At 59.7% G+C, this 16157-nt stretch overlaps 4 protein-coding genes across 15 annotated transcripts in view; 2 read left to right on the forward strand and 2 right to left on the reverse strand.

Moving 5' to 3' along the window:
* The window catches only part of ATG9A (autophagy related 9A), a 62673-nt gene that overhangs the window by 36417 nt on the left and 10099 nt on the right, over nt 1–16157 (forward strand). The window lies entirely within an intron of this gene.
* On the reverse strand, nt 1017–4971 carry STK16 (serine/threonine kinase 16). 2 transcript variants are annotated; one of them, XM_056495878.1, is made up of 8 exons: nt 4402–4971; nt 3332–3687; nt 2477–2696; nt 2271–2404; nt 2076–2196; nt 1906–2001; nt 1714–1835; nt 1017–1625 (listed from the first exon to the last, which is right to left on the reverse strand). In XM_056495878.1, exons 2-8 carry the CDS (start codon nt 3415–3417, stop codon nt 1487–1489), a joined length of 918 nt encoding a protein of 305 aa, XP_056351853.1. In that variant the 5' UTR covers nt 3418–3687; nt 4402–4971; the 3' UTR covers nt 1017–1486. The 2 variants fall into 2 exon arrangements, with proteins under 2 accessions (XP_056351853.1, XP_056351854.1); XM_056495879.1 differs by lacking the exon at nt 3332–3687 and having other exon boundaries at nt 4402–4612.
* Nucleotides 3747–9202, forward strand: GLB1L (galactosidase beta 1 like). Its single transcript, XM_056495870.1, has 16 exons — nt 3747–4110; nt 4519–4691; nt 5006–5156; nt 5399–5459; nt 5724–5818; nt 6171–6351; nt 6426–6484; nt 6612–6733; nt 6867–6907; nt 7210–7328; nt 7439–7513; nt 7587–7676; nt 7809–7922; nt 8205–8336; nt 8675–8890; nt 8968–9202. Exons 1-16 carry the CDS (start codon nt 3994–3996, stop codon nt 9184–9186), a joined length of 1965 nt encoding a protein of 654 aa, XP_056351845.1. The 5' UTR covers nt 3747–3993; the 3' UTR covers nt 9187–9202.
* On the reverse strand, nt 9407–16140 carry ANKZF1 (ankyrin repeat and zinc finger peptidyl tRNA hydrolase 1). 11 transcript variants are annotated; one of them, XM_056495864.1, is made up of 16 exons: nt 16079–16140; nt 15601–15726; nt 15215–15321; nt 14735–14837; nt 14156–14340; nt 13798–13913; nt 13529–13682; nt 13107–13329; nt 12836–12931; nt 12496–12672; nt 12298–12399; nt 11619–11883; nt 11033–11144; nt 10759–10926; nt 10588–10658; nt 9407–10021 (listed from the first exon to the last, which is right to left on the reverse strand). In XM_056495864.1, the coding sequence occupies exons 2-16, from the start codon at nt 15719–15721 to the stop codon at nt 9901–9903; spliced, it is 2121 nt and encodes a 706-aa protein (XP_056351839.1). In that variant the 5' UTR covers nt 15722–15726; nt 16079–16140; the 3' UTR covers nt 9407–9900. The 11 variants fall into 11 exon arrangements, with proteins under 11 accessions (XP_056351839.1, XP_056351835.1, XP_056351838.1 ...); XM_056495860.1 differs by having other exon boundaries at nt 14114–14340; nt 16079–16138; XM_056495863.1 differs by having other exon boundaries at nt 16061–16132.

Consider the following 16157-nt stretch of genomic DNA (forward strand, 5'->3'; position numbering starts at 1 on the left):
CTGGTGCTGCTATGCTTCCTCCCAGTGCTCTGCTCCAGCTCCAGCTTGCTACCTGTGCAGGTAAGACCCCTGGGGTCTAGTCCCTGGTGCCATGGCCCACATCCCACCCCACTGGTTGCTCCAGCCAGGGGTGGGTACCGCTTCCTCATGTGATATGTGGCCCTATGTTGTATCCTGGAGCTCAGGAGAGCAGATTTAGTCTGAGCAAGAAAAGAATGGCAGGTGTTGGGTCTTCTCCTCATCTGCAGCCCAAGAGTAGGTGGGCTTGTCTGGAAAGGTAGTGGTTGAAGCAGTGGGAGCAGTCTGGCACCCCTGCCCCTGTGGTCACCGTACAGGGCAAGGGGTATGCCCAGCTCTCTGGTGCAGTCGGTGCACCCTGCAATAGCACCCAGCATTGCACGAACCCCCACGGCTGCTGTACTGCTGTGTGCGGTGAGAGGATTAAAGGAGGGGAATGCTCCCTGTGAAACTGCTTGTCTGCATCTTTTTTTTTACCCCCTTTCCATGGGTAGCCCAGCTGCTGGAGCCCCAGTGAGCCCCTCCAGCCAAGGCTGCCTGCTGGTCTGGGGGTGTCCTCAGTGCTGGGGTGATTGTGCTGTCCCCAATCTCTGCATACCCCCACCAGAGCAGAGCTGCTGCTCCTGCCTCCCAAGGTCTGGCAGATTCCCAGGCTGGGCATCCACCTCCCTCTTCATGGGCAGCATAAAAGTTCTGCCTGTAGCCCTGCCCCTGCCTGCCTGCCTGTGCTGATCCCTGCCCCGCAGTGCCCAGCTCCGGACGCTCTGAACAGCAGTGTCTGGTTCCAGCTGCAGAGTTGTGTTAGCTCCCAATAGCAGCATTCTGGGGCCAGGGATTAACTTTCCCTGCTTACTGCTAATGCTCTGGCTGTGCCGCCCCGGCTGGCCTCCGCTGCCCTTCCCCTCCAGCAACGCTTGGCTGCTTAACCCAGACAGTGTGCCCTGCTCTCCCCATGTCCCAGCAGGACCCCTCCCTGCAGACAGGGACACAGCCACACCTCCGCAAGAACATACTTTACTTCAAACACAAGGCAGCATCGGTGCCAAGAGCAGTGGCAGAGTGGGCACTCCCTCTGCCTCCCTCCAGCACAGCACCGGGATCCGGCCTGCAGCTCTGCCCCGGGCAGGAGCAACCTTCCTGGGACACAGAGCCGCAGGACAGCAGCTCCCATCCCCAGGAGGGGTCCCACAACATCCTCTTCTGCCACCCCCAGGGAAGGCAGCAGCTGGCAAGGGACCCATGTTTAGCAGCAGATCACATCCACAGCTCAGGGGCACAGACCAAGGCCCAGGCAGCAGCATCCAGGGCACAGAACACTCCAAACCCAACACACCTCTGGCACAGAGCAGCAGCTCTCCCCCAGGGCATCAATCCCCTCTGCAACAGGTCTGCAGGGCAGCAGGCATAAGGGCAGCTGCTTTTCCCCTGGCTCAGCCTCAGGACATGTCACCACTGGAAGGGGATGGGCTCAGATCTGTGTGGTGTCCTGTCCCACTGGTGCTGGCTGCAGCCCCTCCAGTTGGTGGAGGATTTCGTTTATGCTGGGTCTCTCCTGGGGGTTCACTGTCATCATGGAGAAGAGCAGGCGCTGCAAGGCAGCCGAGTATCTGGAAAAAAGATGGCAAGGGGAGGATCCGTGTGGTGCACAGGACAGGGGGCCACCCAGGAACGGGGTCACCCTCTCCAGCCCCTCACCTGGTTGTGGAGGGCAGTGTGAGGGGGTTCTGAACTGCCAGGGCCACACTGTCACCCTTCTGAAAGATGGCATCATAGGGGCCCTCTCCAAACATCATGCAGTACAGCACACAGCCTAAGGACTGGAGTGTGGTGGGGTCAGTGCAGCCCTGCAGCAGTGGGACGGGGGAGGCCAGAGGGCTGGATCCTTACCCAGATATCCGTACGCTCATCTATGACGCACTGGCTCGGCACTGTGAAGAGCTCGGGGGCACGGTAGGAGATGGTGCAGCGCTGGGCAGCCCAGTCCTGCAGAGAGGAGGATGGGCATGAAGGGACTGGAGCAGGGACAGGACCATGGGGTGACGTCCCAGGCCACCCACCTGCACAGCCATGGCCTCCCGAGAGTTGCTGACTTCAATGCGAGCTTGGTTCATGGAGCCCAGGTCCATCAGGACAGGCTGGTCATCCTCATCCAGCAGCACATTGGTGGGCTTGAGGTCCCTGTGGGGATGGACATCACTGAATGCCCACTGGGGCCCCTGCCAATCCTCCCAGCCCGTGCTGCCACTCCTCACCTGTGTGCATAGCCCTTGCTGTGGATGGCTTGCAGCCCACGGCAGATCCCATGGAGGATGAGGAGGATCCGCTGCTCTGGCATGAAGGTGCCTTTCTCTCGCAGTGCTTCCACTTCTCTCCAGAGAGTTCCCCCCTGGCAAACACAAGCAGCTGGTCACCACTGCTGCTCCTGGGGTAGTGGGGCAGCCAGGAACACCCCTCTCACCTTCACATAGGGCAGGAGAAGCCAGGCTTCGTGCTTGGCACCCTTCTCCACCATGCAGTGGGCCACCAGGCGCAGGATGTTGGGGTGGTCGAAGAGGCCGTGCATCTCCACCTCGTGCAGGGCGGCCTGCCTGTCCTCCTTGTCGTGGCACAGGATGCGCTTCAGGGCATAGAAGCGCCCATCCCGCAGCCCCTCCACCAGGTCCACATAGCTGAAACCTCTGCAAGGAGTCAAGAATAGCGTGGGCTGGGGGCTGTGACATCCATGTTGGGGCACTGTGCCCATGAGCACCCGAGGGGAACAGAGGGCAGCATGAATCCCCCAGGCACGCACACCCCCCGCCTTGCAGGCACCTGCCAGGAACCCAAAAACCCCACTGGCCCAATCATCCCCACTCCCATGGCTCCAGGCACTCAGTTCTGGGAATGACCAACCCCTCCCTGTCACCCAGCATGAGAATCATCTGTCATGCACAAGCACCTCCTATGCTGAAACATCATCCCTCACCAAGCCCAAGTACTCCCCCAAACCCCAAGGTGACCTGAGATCAGGCATCTCCCCATCCTGCCCGACCATCCCATGCCTGAGTGTCACTCCCATGCCAATCATCTCCCATGCACAAGCACCCCCGCGCCCAACCACGTCCCCTATACCCAACCATTCCCCCTGTACAACACCCCCAAGCCCGCGCACCTCTCATGCCCGAGCATCCCCCAAACACAAGCTCGCCCATGCTCAAGCATCCCTCCCCATGGCCGAGCACGCCCTGGGCCCGAGGACCCCCCTTGCCCGAGCATCCCTCCCGGACCACGGGGAGCCCCGCCCGAGCCCCTCGCGCCCCGGCCCGCCGCGCACCCCTCTGCCAGGCGGTGGAGCAGGAGGTACCGCGCTCCCCCCAGGCTGACGGTGCCCCGGGAGCAGACGCACAGCGTCTGCCCCATCGCCCGTCCGCGTCATCGCCCGCCGCCGCGCGTCACCCGCCGCGTCACCGCCACCCGCCGCGTCACCGCCGGGCGGGGCGGCACCGCCTCCCGCTGCCCGGGAGCTGCCATCCCTCCCCTTGCTGCGGGCTCCTCCAGTCCTGCAGCACCTCCCGACACCCCTGTCACCAGCTCTGCCACCAGCTCCAGCTATAGGGGACGTTTTCCTTTCCCTCGTCCAGCAGCAGCACTCCAATCAGAGCTACAGCCGAGTTTTCCATCGCCACCTCTCTGATGGAACAAGCGGGCTGAGCTCAATGAAAGAGTTCTACCTGATGGTGACACTTTTATGAGGCTCCTCGTCCCCTCACTTTGATTGTCACTCAGCACCCCACGGCGCACCGGGGAGCGCTCGGTGCGCGCTGTGCCGCCCGCATCCCTGCTGGGGTGGGCTTTGCGGGAGCTGCTGCCCGGCTGGCCAGAGGGTCGGAGCCTCCCACCCCTTTCCCATGGTCCCGCCCCAGCTGTTCCAGCTGCCTGCACTTGGGACCGGGAGAAGGAAGCGCTCGGCGCTGGCCAAGATCCTTCTCGGATCACATGATGGTGGTGGCCACGTCCAGCTTCGTCCCCTATCCCGGGCCTGCCGAGCACCTGGCGAGGATGGGGCTGCCGGCCCTCGCCCTGCTGCTGGCAGCGGGGCTTCTGCACACGCAGGTTAGCAAACAATGTCTGGGAGGAGTGCGTATGACTGAGCTGTGAAGGAGCCGGTGGGACGCCTCCGGAATCTGCCTTACTTCCCGATCCATCTCCCCTGCTCGTCATGCAGCAGCCCGTGTTCCTCCCCAGTGTCCCAGCTTGCATTCTCAGCTCCTTCTCTGCCCTCGCAGCACCCACCCCAGCAGCACCCGCTCCCGCAAACGCCACCAGCTCAGCCGGCGGGTGTTTGATTAGCGGGAGGCTCAGCTCGTCCCTCCCGCTCTCCCAGAAGGACAGTTTGGTACTCACTTCGGGGGAGGGCTCCTCCAAGAGCCAGCCCCAGCAGTGCCTGTCCCAGGAAGCATGGAAGGGGCGGCTGGGCTCGGAGAGGCTCTGCAGCTCTCCAACCCTGCCCCTTTGCTGTAGGCCTCCCCCTCGGCACGCTCCTTCCAGCTGGATTACGAACACAACTGCTTCCGCAAGGACGGTGCCCCTTTCCGCTACATCTCCGGCAGCATCCACTACGCCCGCGTCCCGCGCCCCGCCTGGAGGGACCGGCTGATCAAGATGTACATGAGCGGGCTCAGCACTGTGCAGGTGTAAGCCATGGCCACAGCCCTGACGGTGCACACCCACAGCACCACCGGCTTTCTGCGATCAGCAGGAACAGAGACAAGGGTGTTGTCTGACCACAGGGAGCAAGGACCAGCGCTTGCACTTGGCTATGACCCCCCAGGTCACCCTTGCCAGACACAAGCATGAGTGTGGGCTAGTTCCAGTCCAGCCCAGGTTGCCATACTCTGCTCAGACTGCAGGCCAACTCCCAGAGGCAGAGGGACCAGCTGGTGGGATGGTTTCCTGTCATGCTGGGGTATCCTTAGCCCCTGCATGCTGATCTCCTCTCTCACCCCAGCTACGTCCCCTGGAACTACCATGAGACACAGCCAGGAGTTTATGACTTCTCTGGGAACCGGGATGTGGAAGCCTTCCTGGACCTGACAGCTGAGCTGGGACTGCTGGTGATCCTGCGGCCAGGGCCCTACATCTGTGCAGAGTGGGAGATGGTGAGCCCCAGCCCCCAGCCTGGCACAGGGGGTGGGTGACTGCTGGTGTGGGAAGGGCACAGCAGGGTTGGCCCCTCTGGCTGCTGCACTGACTCTGGTGCTGTGCCCACTGTGCCCAGGCTGCTGCCCCACATACCATGCTGGTGCCAAGCGCTAGCATTGCACTGGCCAGTTTCAGCTCTGTGCAGGCCCAGGCTGCTGAGCAGTTTCTCTGCCTCCCTCTCTGCTGTGTGTTTCTCCAGGGTGGCTTGCCTGCCTGGCTGCTGTGGAAACCAGACATCATCCTGCGCACTTCCAACCCTGGTGAGGCTCAGCACAGGGCTCTGGCCACAATGTCCTTATAGCCTGGTACTAGTCCTGGCATCATCTCCACATACCTGCCAGCTTTGCCTGTGTGGTCTTTCCCATCATCTTCTCCATCCTTTGAGAGCCCCGTAGTTTGTACTCCATCACCACTTCCCCATCTCGCTTGACCCTCATCTGCTCTGTCTTCCTCCTGGCAGGCTGGCTGCAGGTGGGCTGGGGTGGGTGCTGCAGCCAGCCCCTGCCCTGCCTCTGTTCCTCCAGCCTACCTGGCAGCTGTGGACTCTTGGCTCCATATCCTGCTGCCCAAGATCAAGCCACGCCTGTACCAGCAGGGAGGGAACATCATCAGTGTGCAGGTGAGGTGCCGTGAGGCCCATTCCCATATCCTGCTCTGGGTGATCTCTGGATATGTCCCAAAAAGCCACTGGTATCCCCTACAAAATGATATTATCCAGCAAAGCTCAGAGAAATCCCTGGACCTGGGTCTAAATCCAAGGGCTGGGAATCTGAGGTACCTGCCATCATCACAGCTGTGGTTTGAAGGACACTGACAGAGCTGGAGCTCATGGTGGAACCCTGGGGATTGTCAGGACATCTGATGATGTCCAGAGGAAAGGGGGAAGGGTGGTGCTCATCCCAGTGGGCAGTGGGAGCTGTGTGCAGCCCTGCCATGTGCATACAGGGTACCAGCACCTGTCCTGCTCACAGGTGGAGAATGAATACGGGAGCTACTATGCCTGTGACTATGGATACCTACAGCATCTGCTGGGCTCCTTTCGGGCACTGCTGGGGAGCGAGGTGCTGCTCTTCACCACTGACAGCACGGGAGCAGAGGAGCTGCGCTGTGGCACGCTGCAGGGGCTCTACGCCACCGTCGACTTTGGCCCAGGTACCCCTATGGGGGAGGAGAAGGGGAGGTCCCTTCTGTGTCCTGCTCAAACCTCCCTCTCTGTGCCTCCACAGGATCCAATGTGACAGAGGCATTTGGCGCCCAGCGCCGCGTGGAACCAAAGGGGCCCCTGGTGAGCTTGGCATGGGTGCTCTGTGGGGAATGACCCGTGACAGCTTTGGGGAGGCAGAGGCACCAGGCAGTGAGGCAAAGAGGGCTGCTGGGCCCAGGCTGCAGGTGACAGTCCCTTTCTCCTCCAGGTAAACTCTGAGTACTATACAGGTTGGCTGGACTACTGGGGCGAGGCACACGCCAGCACCAGCGCAGCGCAGGTGGCCCGGGGGCTGGAGGACATGCTGCAGCTGGGAGCCAGCATCAACATGCAAGTAGCCATGCACTGCCACAAAGGGAGTGGGCCAGCAGGGACTGTGGGTGCTGGAGGGAAGGGGCAGTGCCTGGTGAGCTCCTGCTGGGTCTGTGGGGTTGCTGACCAGGCTCTCTGGTGTGTTTCATAGGTACATGTTCCATGGAGGGACGAATTTTGCCTACTGGAGTGGTGAGTAGAGCCTTGCCCTAGGGAGGGAGTGGCACACTGCAGAGCTGGGGAGCTTTCCTCGGCCATCCCTGAAAAACCTGCTTCAGGCTCTTGTTCTGTCCCATGGGGCAGGTTGACACATAGCCAAGGGCCCTTGAACCCAAGCTTGTTTTCTCCTGGGGACTCCTTTCATGCCTATGTGGGGGCTCACAGTTCTGGGTCATGCCCCCCCATATTGCCCTGCAGCCAGCCTGGGGCTGGGTTCCAAGCCCTGTGTTTGTGCCAGAGCCCCTTCCTCCAGCTCACATCACTTCCTTGGCCAGGTGCTGACTACAAGGACCAGTACAAACCAGTGACTACCAGCTATGACTATGATGCCCCCCTCTCAGAGGCAGGAGACCCCACAGAGAAGCTGTTTGCCATTCGCACGGTCATCAGCAAGGTAATGAACCTGGAAAGAGGGGACAGTGCTGAGGACTGCTGCTTGTGTACCAGCAGGGCAAGGGACACCTCCCTGCTTGCCATGGGGGCAGCTGACAGTCTGCTGTTCAGTTCCAGCCCCTGCCAGTTGGTCCAATGCCACCTGCCACCCCCAAATATGCCTATGGCAGGGTGGCCCTGCAGAAGGTGAGTGCCTATCCTGAAGGCTGTACTGCCCCAGCATGGCACTGCTCAACTGCCCAGCACCCTCTCTTTGCAGTATGCTGACCTCCTGGATGTCTTGGATGTGCTGTGCCCCTCTGGACCCATCCAGAGCCAGTTCCCTCTCACCTTTGAGGCCCTAAAGCAGGTGAGAGGCTGGGTGTAGTGGTGGACACTTGAGGAGACACCCCTGTCTGCCTGGCCCTGCCTCTGAGGGAGAGGAGCAGAGCTCACTTCCAGCTCCATTTCCCTTCCTGTGTCACTGCACTGTGTCCTGCAGGCCTATGGCTTTATGGTGTACCACACACAGCTGCCCTGGGATGTCCCGGACCCAGCCACACTGGGTGCTCCTCCCCACAGCATCTGTGACCGTGGCTACGTGATGCTGCAGAAGGTGAGGCTGTGGGAGCACACCAGTCCCTGGGACAGTGCTCCAGAGGGCTGTGGAACCTGCTGGCAGTGGGGCTGTTCCATGCCAGGGCCTTGGGGACAGCCAGGGTACCAAAAGCCATACTGAGCCTTTGCAGGGTGGCTCTTGGGCCCAAATTTACCCCCTTTAGTGACAGAGCTGCTCTGGCTCTGGTGGGACTGGCAGCAGGATGCTATGTGCCTGCTGGCAGTGTTGGGAGTGATGGGATCTGAACATGGGCCAGCAGCACTGACCTTGTGGCTTCAGAAGTACCAGGGAACACTGGAGCGGGACGGGCAGACAACACTGCAGGTAACGGGCAGGGCAGGGAACACCCTGGACATACTCCTGGAGAACATGGGCAGGATCAGCTTTGGGGCCAACACCAGTGACTTCAAGGTAAGTGGAGAGGGCCCTGAGGCTCCAGAAGGGATGGCCTGGCAACCCATGTGACCAAACACCTCCTCTACTGCCACCTGAGACAGAGCCCAGCCTTGGTGGGGTCAATCCCAGTCCTTCATCTCAAGTCCCTTCCTTCATCTCAAACCTGCCAGGACAGGGCTCAGAGACTGGCACCCCTCTCCCACTTATGCTGCCACAGCAGCCAGGGCCCTTCACACCTTACAGGGGATCCCATCCCACCTTCACTGCTGCAAGGGGGACATGCCCTGGGGTTGGCAAGTGTCCTGACTCTGGCAGATACTGCTGCTTCATTTCCCCACCCTGTTCCATCCCAGGGCTTGCTGGGAAACCTCTCATTGAACTCTAGGCCTCTCAGCAACTGGCTGATCTATCCCCTGGCCATAGACACTGCAGTCCAACAGGGCTGGCCCCAGGCTGTGCTGCCAAAATCAAGCAGTGGGGGCAGAGTGGGACCAGCCTTCTACACTGGGACCTTTGAGACACCTGGCATTGCCTGGGACACCTTCGTGAAGTTCCCAGGCTGGAGCAAGGTAAGGCAGTGCCTAACCAGGAAAGGGGATAAGAGTGCACCAGGATACAGCTCAGTCCCATTTCCATCATCTTCCAGGGACTGCTGTGGATAAATGGCTTCAACTTGGGCCGGTACTGGAGCCGTCGTGGGCCCCAGCAGACCCTCTTTGTGCCTGGCTCGGTGCTGCACGTTGGCCACCCCAACAACATTACAGTGCTGGAGCTGGAAGAGGCACCTCCCACTCCTCTCCTGCTCTTCCTTGACCAACCCCTTTACAACAGGACACTTGGCTGCAGCACCACAGCCACAGAATAAACACTGCTGGGCACTGGCCTTGCCTCTCACTGGGGCTGGGGAGACGGCAGGGGGCTGATGAAGCACTGGGGCTAAGCAAAGTGGCACTGGTCCTGGCACAGACCTCTGGGGACAGGCAGGGCCCGTGCTAACGAGTAAGGGACCCAGGACTGAGCTTGATTTGCATGTCAATCCCACACTCATCCCAAATAGTTCCAGTGACCATGCTGAGCCCCATGGCCAAGGGGTCAAGGCACCTCTTTATTGACAATGTAGGCAGAAGTAGTAGTTGCTAACATGACTGCTGAGGTGCTGATGGCAGCCAGGAGAGAAGAGGTAAAAGCACAGCCTTGAGGGTAACCACAGGCATGGCTGCAGGTAGCTCAAGGGCTGCAAGATCTGTATGTGTCAGGATCTGTCCTTACATCTATGGACAGCAACTTACAAGGTAGCCATGAGAAAAGTTGGCAGCAGGACCCCTGGCTGGAGCCAGGCCACCCAACAGTCCCAGCCCCTCACACTAGCACCTGGAGACCTCCCAGTTATTAACTTTCCCAGAGTCACCACCCAGAGTGATATGCATGCCCACAGACTTGCCAGAGCTGCCCTGGAGACTGACATAGCCAGCTCAGTCCCTCTGACCATTGCTGCTCCACAGGCTCTCTGGCTGCACAGCCAGTGCTCAGCCATGTCCCCAGCACGCTGGTCCTTGGCAGGTGGCAGCAGTCCCCAGCGTTAGGTGCGCCCAGCCTGGGCCCGGCGGTGGGTTTGCAGACAGGCCGTGGAACAGAAGGAGAAGTCGAGGTAATGGAAAGGGATCCGTCCCAGCAGGGACTCTCCACAATGCCAGCAGCGGCTGCAGGAAAGAACAGAGCTGGCCCTCAGCAAAGGGGACACTTGAAAAGAGTTAGAAGAGTAAAGGATTCCCTGCCTGGAGTGTGACACAAGACACCAGCAGCATGAAGGAGCTGGGGCTCCTCTGGTCTCACAGGGCTGATGTGCTCAACCAACAGCCTGTCCATGACATCCTCCCTGGGGGAGATGCTCTGTTGGACGTACTCTGAGACAGAATGAATATTGAGGGACTTGGCCCCTAAGAAGGTTTTTAAGCTCCTGCCCAGATAAGCATGGGGAGTGCTGGCTGCCAACAAACCTAGTGGGATGGCACAGGAAAGTAAACAGGGACACAGGAGTGGCTGGGGTGTTGGTAAATCTGGCTGCAAGTGGACCAAGTTATCATTAGCAAAATATTTCAGGGGAGCAGGCCAAGAGAGGGAGGAAACTTTTACACAAGCACTACTGGGAATTGAGTGGACAGGAATAGCTTTGCACTGGAAATGAAAACTGGAGCAAGAAAGGCAGGGAACAGCTGTGCTGACATGGCAGAATTTGTCTTCAGAGCCATGTTGCTGGGATGGTTACCTGATGTTGGTAAGAGTCGTGCTGGTGTCCTGCAGCTGTGCAGCCAACCTCCGCTCAGCAGCCAGTGCCCTCTGGGGAGCAAAGACAGCTCAGCCCCTGGGAGCTGCTATGCCCAGAGCCCACCACATCAGCACTGCCCTACCTGGGCTGGATCCCCTTCCCAGTCCTCACCTTCTCCCGGTCAGACAGGGCTGCAAACCACCGCTTCTTTTCCTGCTCCTGCTCCCAGCGCTGCTGCTCCTCCCGCTGGGCTTGCTCCCGTTGCTTCCTCTGGGCTTTCTGTGCCCGCTTCTTCTCCAGCTTCTTGGCCTCCATCTCCTGTGTCAGGGGCCCTGGCACCTGAGGGCAGAGAGCAGCATCTCCCACTAGAGCCTGGGGCAATGGCACAAGAGGGAAAGGAGAGCTTTGCTCTGGGGTCCCTGCAGTGAGGACAGAGGGCACCCACCTTGGCACGGCTGTAGTCGTACTTGTCTGGATGGTCCACCATGAACCTGCGGAAGGTGTTGCGGGTCAGTCTGTCAGCAGAAACGCAGTATGGGGTCCTCTCCTGCCTGTCCCTGTGAGACAAGGGAGACCAGTTCACTCCCACTGCCATCTTGCTGTTTGCATCCCGCTGGGCTGTGAGCCCAGAGACTCCCCAGAGATGAGCAGAGTGTACTGCAGGCCACAGAATCACAGACAAGGAGGGGAAAGTTCCTTATTCCTATACCAGGATCCTGCAATTCCTTCTTGCCTCTCAAAGCCCCTGCATGGGGCTTTTGTCTCATCCTGGCCCTTGGAACTGCCTACCAATAAGCCTGGGTGCACTCTGTGGCACTGCCCACCTGCTGCCATGCCAGACCAGACAGGCAGAGAGAGCAGTGGTTCAGCTCCTAGGCCTCTCTTAAAAACCTGAGATGTCCCAGGTCATAAAGACCAATACTGGCTGTCCCAGGACAAGAGTGGCACCAGTTTCCTGTGGCTGAGACAGGAGTGAGTTGCTAGACTCCCACAGCAGGGGTTGTGAAGCACTGGGTGCCCTGCAGCCATACCTGAGGGCAGGGTCTGCCCCTGCCTCCAGCAGCAGACACACAGCCTCAGCCTTGCCAGCCCGTGCTGCCACATGAAGCAGGGTGCTGCCACGCTCGTCCACGGGCTGGTTCAGCAGGGAGTGGGCCATGTCCACAGATTCCCCATCCTCACTGTCCCCCGGCACGTCCCCGTTCTCTGGCACACCCAAGAGGTGCCGCAGTGTCCGCATATCCCCCGTCTTGCATGCAGTGAACAGAGCATCACAGAGCTGGGTCTGAGGGTCTCCTGCGAGGGAACAACAGGAGAGGAGTCTAATGGGAAGACTGGGCAGAGCAGCACTCAGGTGTGACTAGGGAACACACAATGTATCAGCTTGCTGGCTGGATTTGGGCACTGCAGGATATCCAGCACCTTCAGAGTCTGTGGCAATGTGCTACAGGATTGCTAGGCACTGCTGGCAGCAGCCAAGTCTTCTCCTGAAGACCCACTTCAATCCCCCCAACACACCTGGCTTAGCCTGGTGCTGCCTGGGCCCTTGGCTCCAAACACACAACTTACTCAAAGGCACATGACTGCATTAAAAACTTCTCACACCCAGCTGTTCTGGGCACCTGCATGACAATATGCTCTTCACCCTACTGAAAAGCCACCAATAAATGGGGCAGGCATCCAGCCAATGCAGCTCCTGACCCCACTTACCTGCATTGCTCCAGGGAAGCAGCTCAGCCTCCCCCTGCAGCTCTGTCACTGGCTCCAAGCCAGGCTGCCCACACTGGTATCCAGTCTCTTCAGTGCAAGGCCCTGCCCAGGCAACACATGGTGAGGAAGAAGGTCAGGATCAGCCTGCATCCCAGCCATGGCCTTCATATACTGCCCTTGCCAGTTCTTTCCCCTTACCTTTCTCCACTTTCTTGTCCCTCTTCTTCCTCCTTTTGCGGTTTCGCTTGGGCATTACTTCAAACTCCCGGAGGTCCAAGGTCCCCAGTGTAATTTCCACAGTCTCCAGTTCCCCTGCAGGGCTTTCTTCCTCCTCCTCCTCCTCCTCTGGGGCTGAGGGGGGTGATAAGACTGGGGCTAGGGCCCCACACACAGATGTAATCACTCGGGGCTCTCAGCCAAGAACACCCTGTTTTTCTCCTGTCCAGCCACACTCCACAGCTACAAATTTGCCCTATGCCATAAGATCAGACCCTTCCTGCTTGCTCAGAGTCATGTCTCCCTCCATGGTTTAACTCACCAGTTGTGTCCTCCTGATCCACCTCTGCCTTCTGCTGCCTCTTCTGCCAAACCTTCCGGGGAGATCCAGTGATGTCCTCCAGTGGTGTGTCCTTCCCTGGGCAGCAAGGGTGCTCCCGTCACTGCCTGGGAACAGGGAGCACCCCATGTCTCCAGGGACTGAGGGCTGAAGAGACAGCCCCTCCAACCCACAGGGTAGCATCCCCTAATGCACGAGGGAGCATGTCAGCCCACCTGCCCTGACCCACAGGCACAAGGGCTGTCCAACTCACCATACACCTGCAGGCTGGCCAGCGCGGCGTGGACTCGCAGCACCTCTCGCAGGGTGGCCCTGCGGGTGCTGAGGGGGATGTGGCAGATGCGAGGGTCCCCTCGGGTGAGGGGTGGGTTCCTGCCACCAAAGAGCAGCACACGGTTTTGACGAGGGGCGCGGAGGAAGATGCGCTGAGCTTCATTCAGGTGCTGTGCCCAGGCTGCCAGGAGCTCCTGAATATCCTGGGGAGAAAGGGAAAGCTTTATGGGATCCTGAGCACACTGTGTGGGCAAATGTAGCTCTGGAGCAGGGACAAATCCAGAACAGAGTAGACTCCGTTGGGCCCTGCCCCTTTTCCAGAGCGCTCCAGCAGCAGTGTGGTACCACCTGCCAGAGGCAGCCACTGTCCCTGCCAGGAGCCCAGCTGTGGTGCCTGCTCACCTTGAGCAGCGCAGCCTCATTGTAGCGGCGCAGGGAGGCCCCAGCCGACCTGGGTGCTGACCCTGGGGTCTGGGCATCACGGAGGCCCTGGGCTGTGCCCCGCCGTGCTCGCACCGTGTAGCGGTGGAAGGTCTTGTGCTCCTGCATCTGCAGGCTGTGGGGAGGGAGAGGCATGAGCAACAGAGCTTAGTGTGCGTGGTATTAACATGTAAAGGTAGCACCAGCTGACTGTGCCCAGAGGGACAATCCTGCTGTATCCCTGTACTCACCCCCGGAACACTGCTCCTGCGAAGTGCCCGCCACCCATCATCAGCACAACCCAGCACGTGCTTGCACTGAGGCTCTGCAGGGATGCTGTCAGCTCCACTGGCTCCTCAGAGTCACCCTGATACACAGACACCCATGGCATTACCTCCTTACCTCTTGCTGTCCCCAGGACAGAGACCAGCCCCTCTGCTAGCAGCAGAAGCAGGTTTCTGGGAGCACCCCAGAACCAAACAATAGGCCACCAACAAGTCTGGCACCAGAGTCCACCTCTCCTATCCCAGGAGGTAGGAGACTGTCAGAGAGTCCAGTACCACCCACCTTTTCTGGAGTCCCTCTCCCAGAAATTGGGCTGTGACTTGCCTTCCCGGTGACCAGCACGCAGCGGTACGCGGAGATGAGCTGGCCCTTCGCATTGCGGAGCAGCACCTTGTGGGAGCGGGGAATCTGGGGGGTCTGGGGAGTGTCACTGCCAGAGGGCAGCAACTCCGACTCACTGCTCACATCAGAGCTATCTGAGTCAGATCCTGAGATGCTGGAAACATCACCTGCAAGGAAAAGATGCAGTGAAACAAAAACAAGATTAATCAATAGCCTCCCCAAAACTCGGTAGGCGACTTCAAGGGCACTTGCAGAGTGCCCACAACCCCAACCCCAGAAATGTTCCATCAAATAACCCTATAGATCACAAACAAGCAGCGACCTGGGGACAAATGAGTTTGTGGCTCTGGATCCCCAGACATGCTTAGCCAGGTGTTCAGTTAAAACACCCCCTTCTCCCTACACAAATCCTAACAGCTCGGAAGCAGTGCCAGACCCTGAGAAGACTCCATGGGGACTAAAGGAACCCTGTGCTTGCAGAGGCTTCATCCCTGTACAGAAAAGCCCCAGTGAGGTTGCTGACAGCCCCTGGGCTCCGATGCAGACAACCCAACTCCTCACCTGTGCGGGTTTTCTCCTCAAACACCTCTGCAGGGAGCGTCCGGCGCCCCAGGAGTCGCTGCTTCAGGTTGAAGCGGTGCCAATCAAGACGGTAGTGCTCAGTCTGTGGAGCAAAAAAGCATGAGCTGGCAGCATCTTGGTGGTCCATGAAAGCCACCACCACCAAAGGGCATGAGGTGACAGACCCCAAGGGCTAAACTGATGCTGGGCTACTTCAGTGGTCCTGACTGGAAAATCACAGTATATTAAGGAGTTACCCATGAAACAGTTAACCTGGAGAAGTATAGCCTGTGCTGCACTTACCCTTTCCTCCCAGTAAATGATACTTTAACTGATAACATACAAAGTATGAGTGCCAGATGCAGTAGGTTGTGAGCAGTGGGCAAACAGACAGCACTGGGCTGCACCATGCTGGGGCTGAGCTTCCAGAGCAGGATCCCACCAGTCATGCCAGCCCCACTCCTGCTTCACGCTGCTCACCTGCTCCTCCCGGCTCCCAAACACCTGCCCACAGGTCAAGCAACACATCCTCTCTGGCACCTCGGCGACCCCATGGGCCTTCTCACAGCTGGGTGCTGCAGGTTTCTCTGGAAGAACAAGGAAGAGCTGTGCACAGGCAGCCCCACACGGAGTGGAGCCTCCTCAGTCCTTCCTCAACCAACCCAAAGAAACCTACGATTGAAGGAGCTTTGGGGACCTTGGAGTGACACCAAAAAAAACCTATTTACCCACCCACTGGGTAGCTCCCATGGCCAAGCTCTGGAGTGATCACCCAAGCTGGGTTGGGGACAGAACACCAAATCTGTGGTGGACACAAGCTTAGTCAAATACCTTCCCTCCCGCTGTTCCCGTGGAGCCCCACGCACCGTGGCTCACAAGTGCCAGCTCGGCAGCACCCGTATCCGCAGCAGCTCCGGTGACAAGAGTCAGCCCACGCAGGAGCTCAGGGTCCTGAGCGGCCTCAAACACGGACCTGCTCTCCGGCATCGCTACTGCTCCCAGCAGATGGGACAGTGCCTGAGTGATGGGCCCGTCGGGAACCACCCGCCAGTGACCGCCCCGACACCGCCCCACGGGCCCACCACTCTGCCCTGTCCGAGCTCTCACTGCGCCCGGAACCCTCCCGCACCGCGCCCAGGGCCCAGCCGCTCACCCCCATCCCCGTCCCAGCTGTGCACCCCCATCCCCGTCCCAGCTGTGTACCCCCATCCCCGTCCCAGTGCTGTACCCCATCACCGTCCCAGCCGCTCACCCCCATCCCCGTCCCAGCTGTGCACCCCCATCCCCGTCCCAGTGCTGTACCCCATCACCGTCCCAGCCGCTCACCCCCACGTCCCCTCACACCGCTCCCGGTGCCCGCCCCGCCGCTCACACGCCGCCCCGCAGCCCGGCCCGGAAGCGCCGCTCGTCACATCCGGTGCGC

Source organism: Oenanthe melanoleuca, chromosome 7, assembly GCF_029582105.1.
Source record: "Oenanthe melanoleuca isolate GR-GAL-2019-014 chromosome 7, OMel1.0, whole genome shotgun sequence".
Lineage (NCBI taxonomy): Eukaryota > Metazoa > Chordata > Aves > Passeriformes > Muscicapidae > Oenanthe > Oenanthe melanoleuca.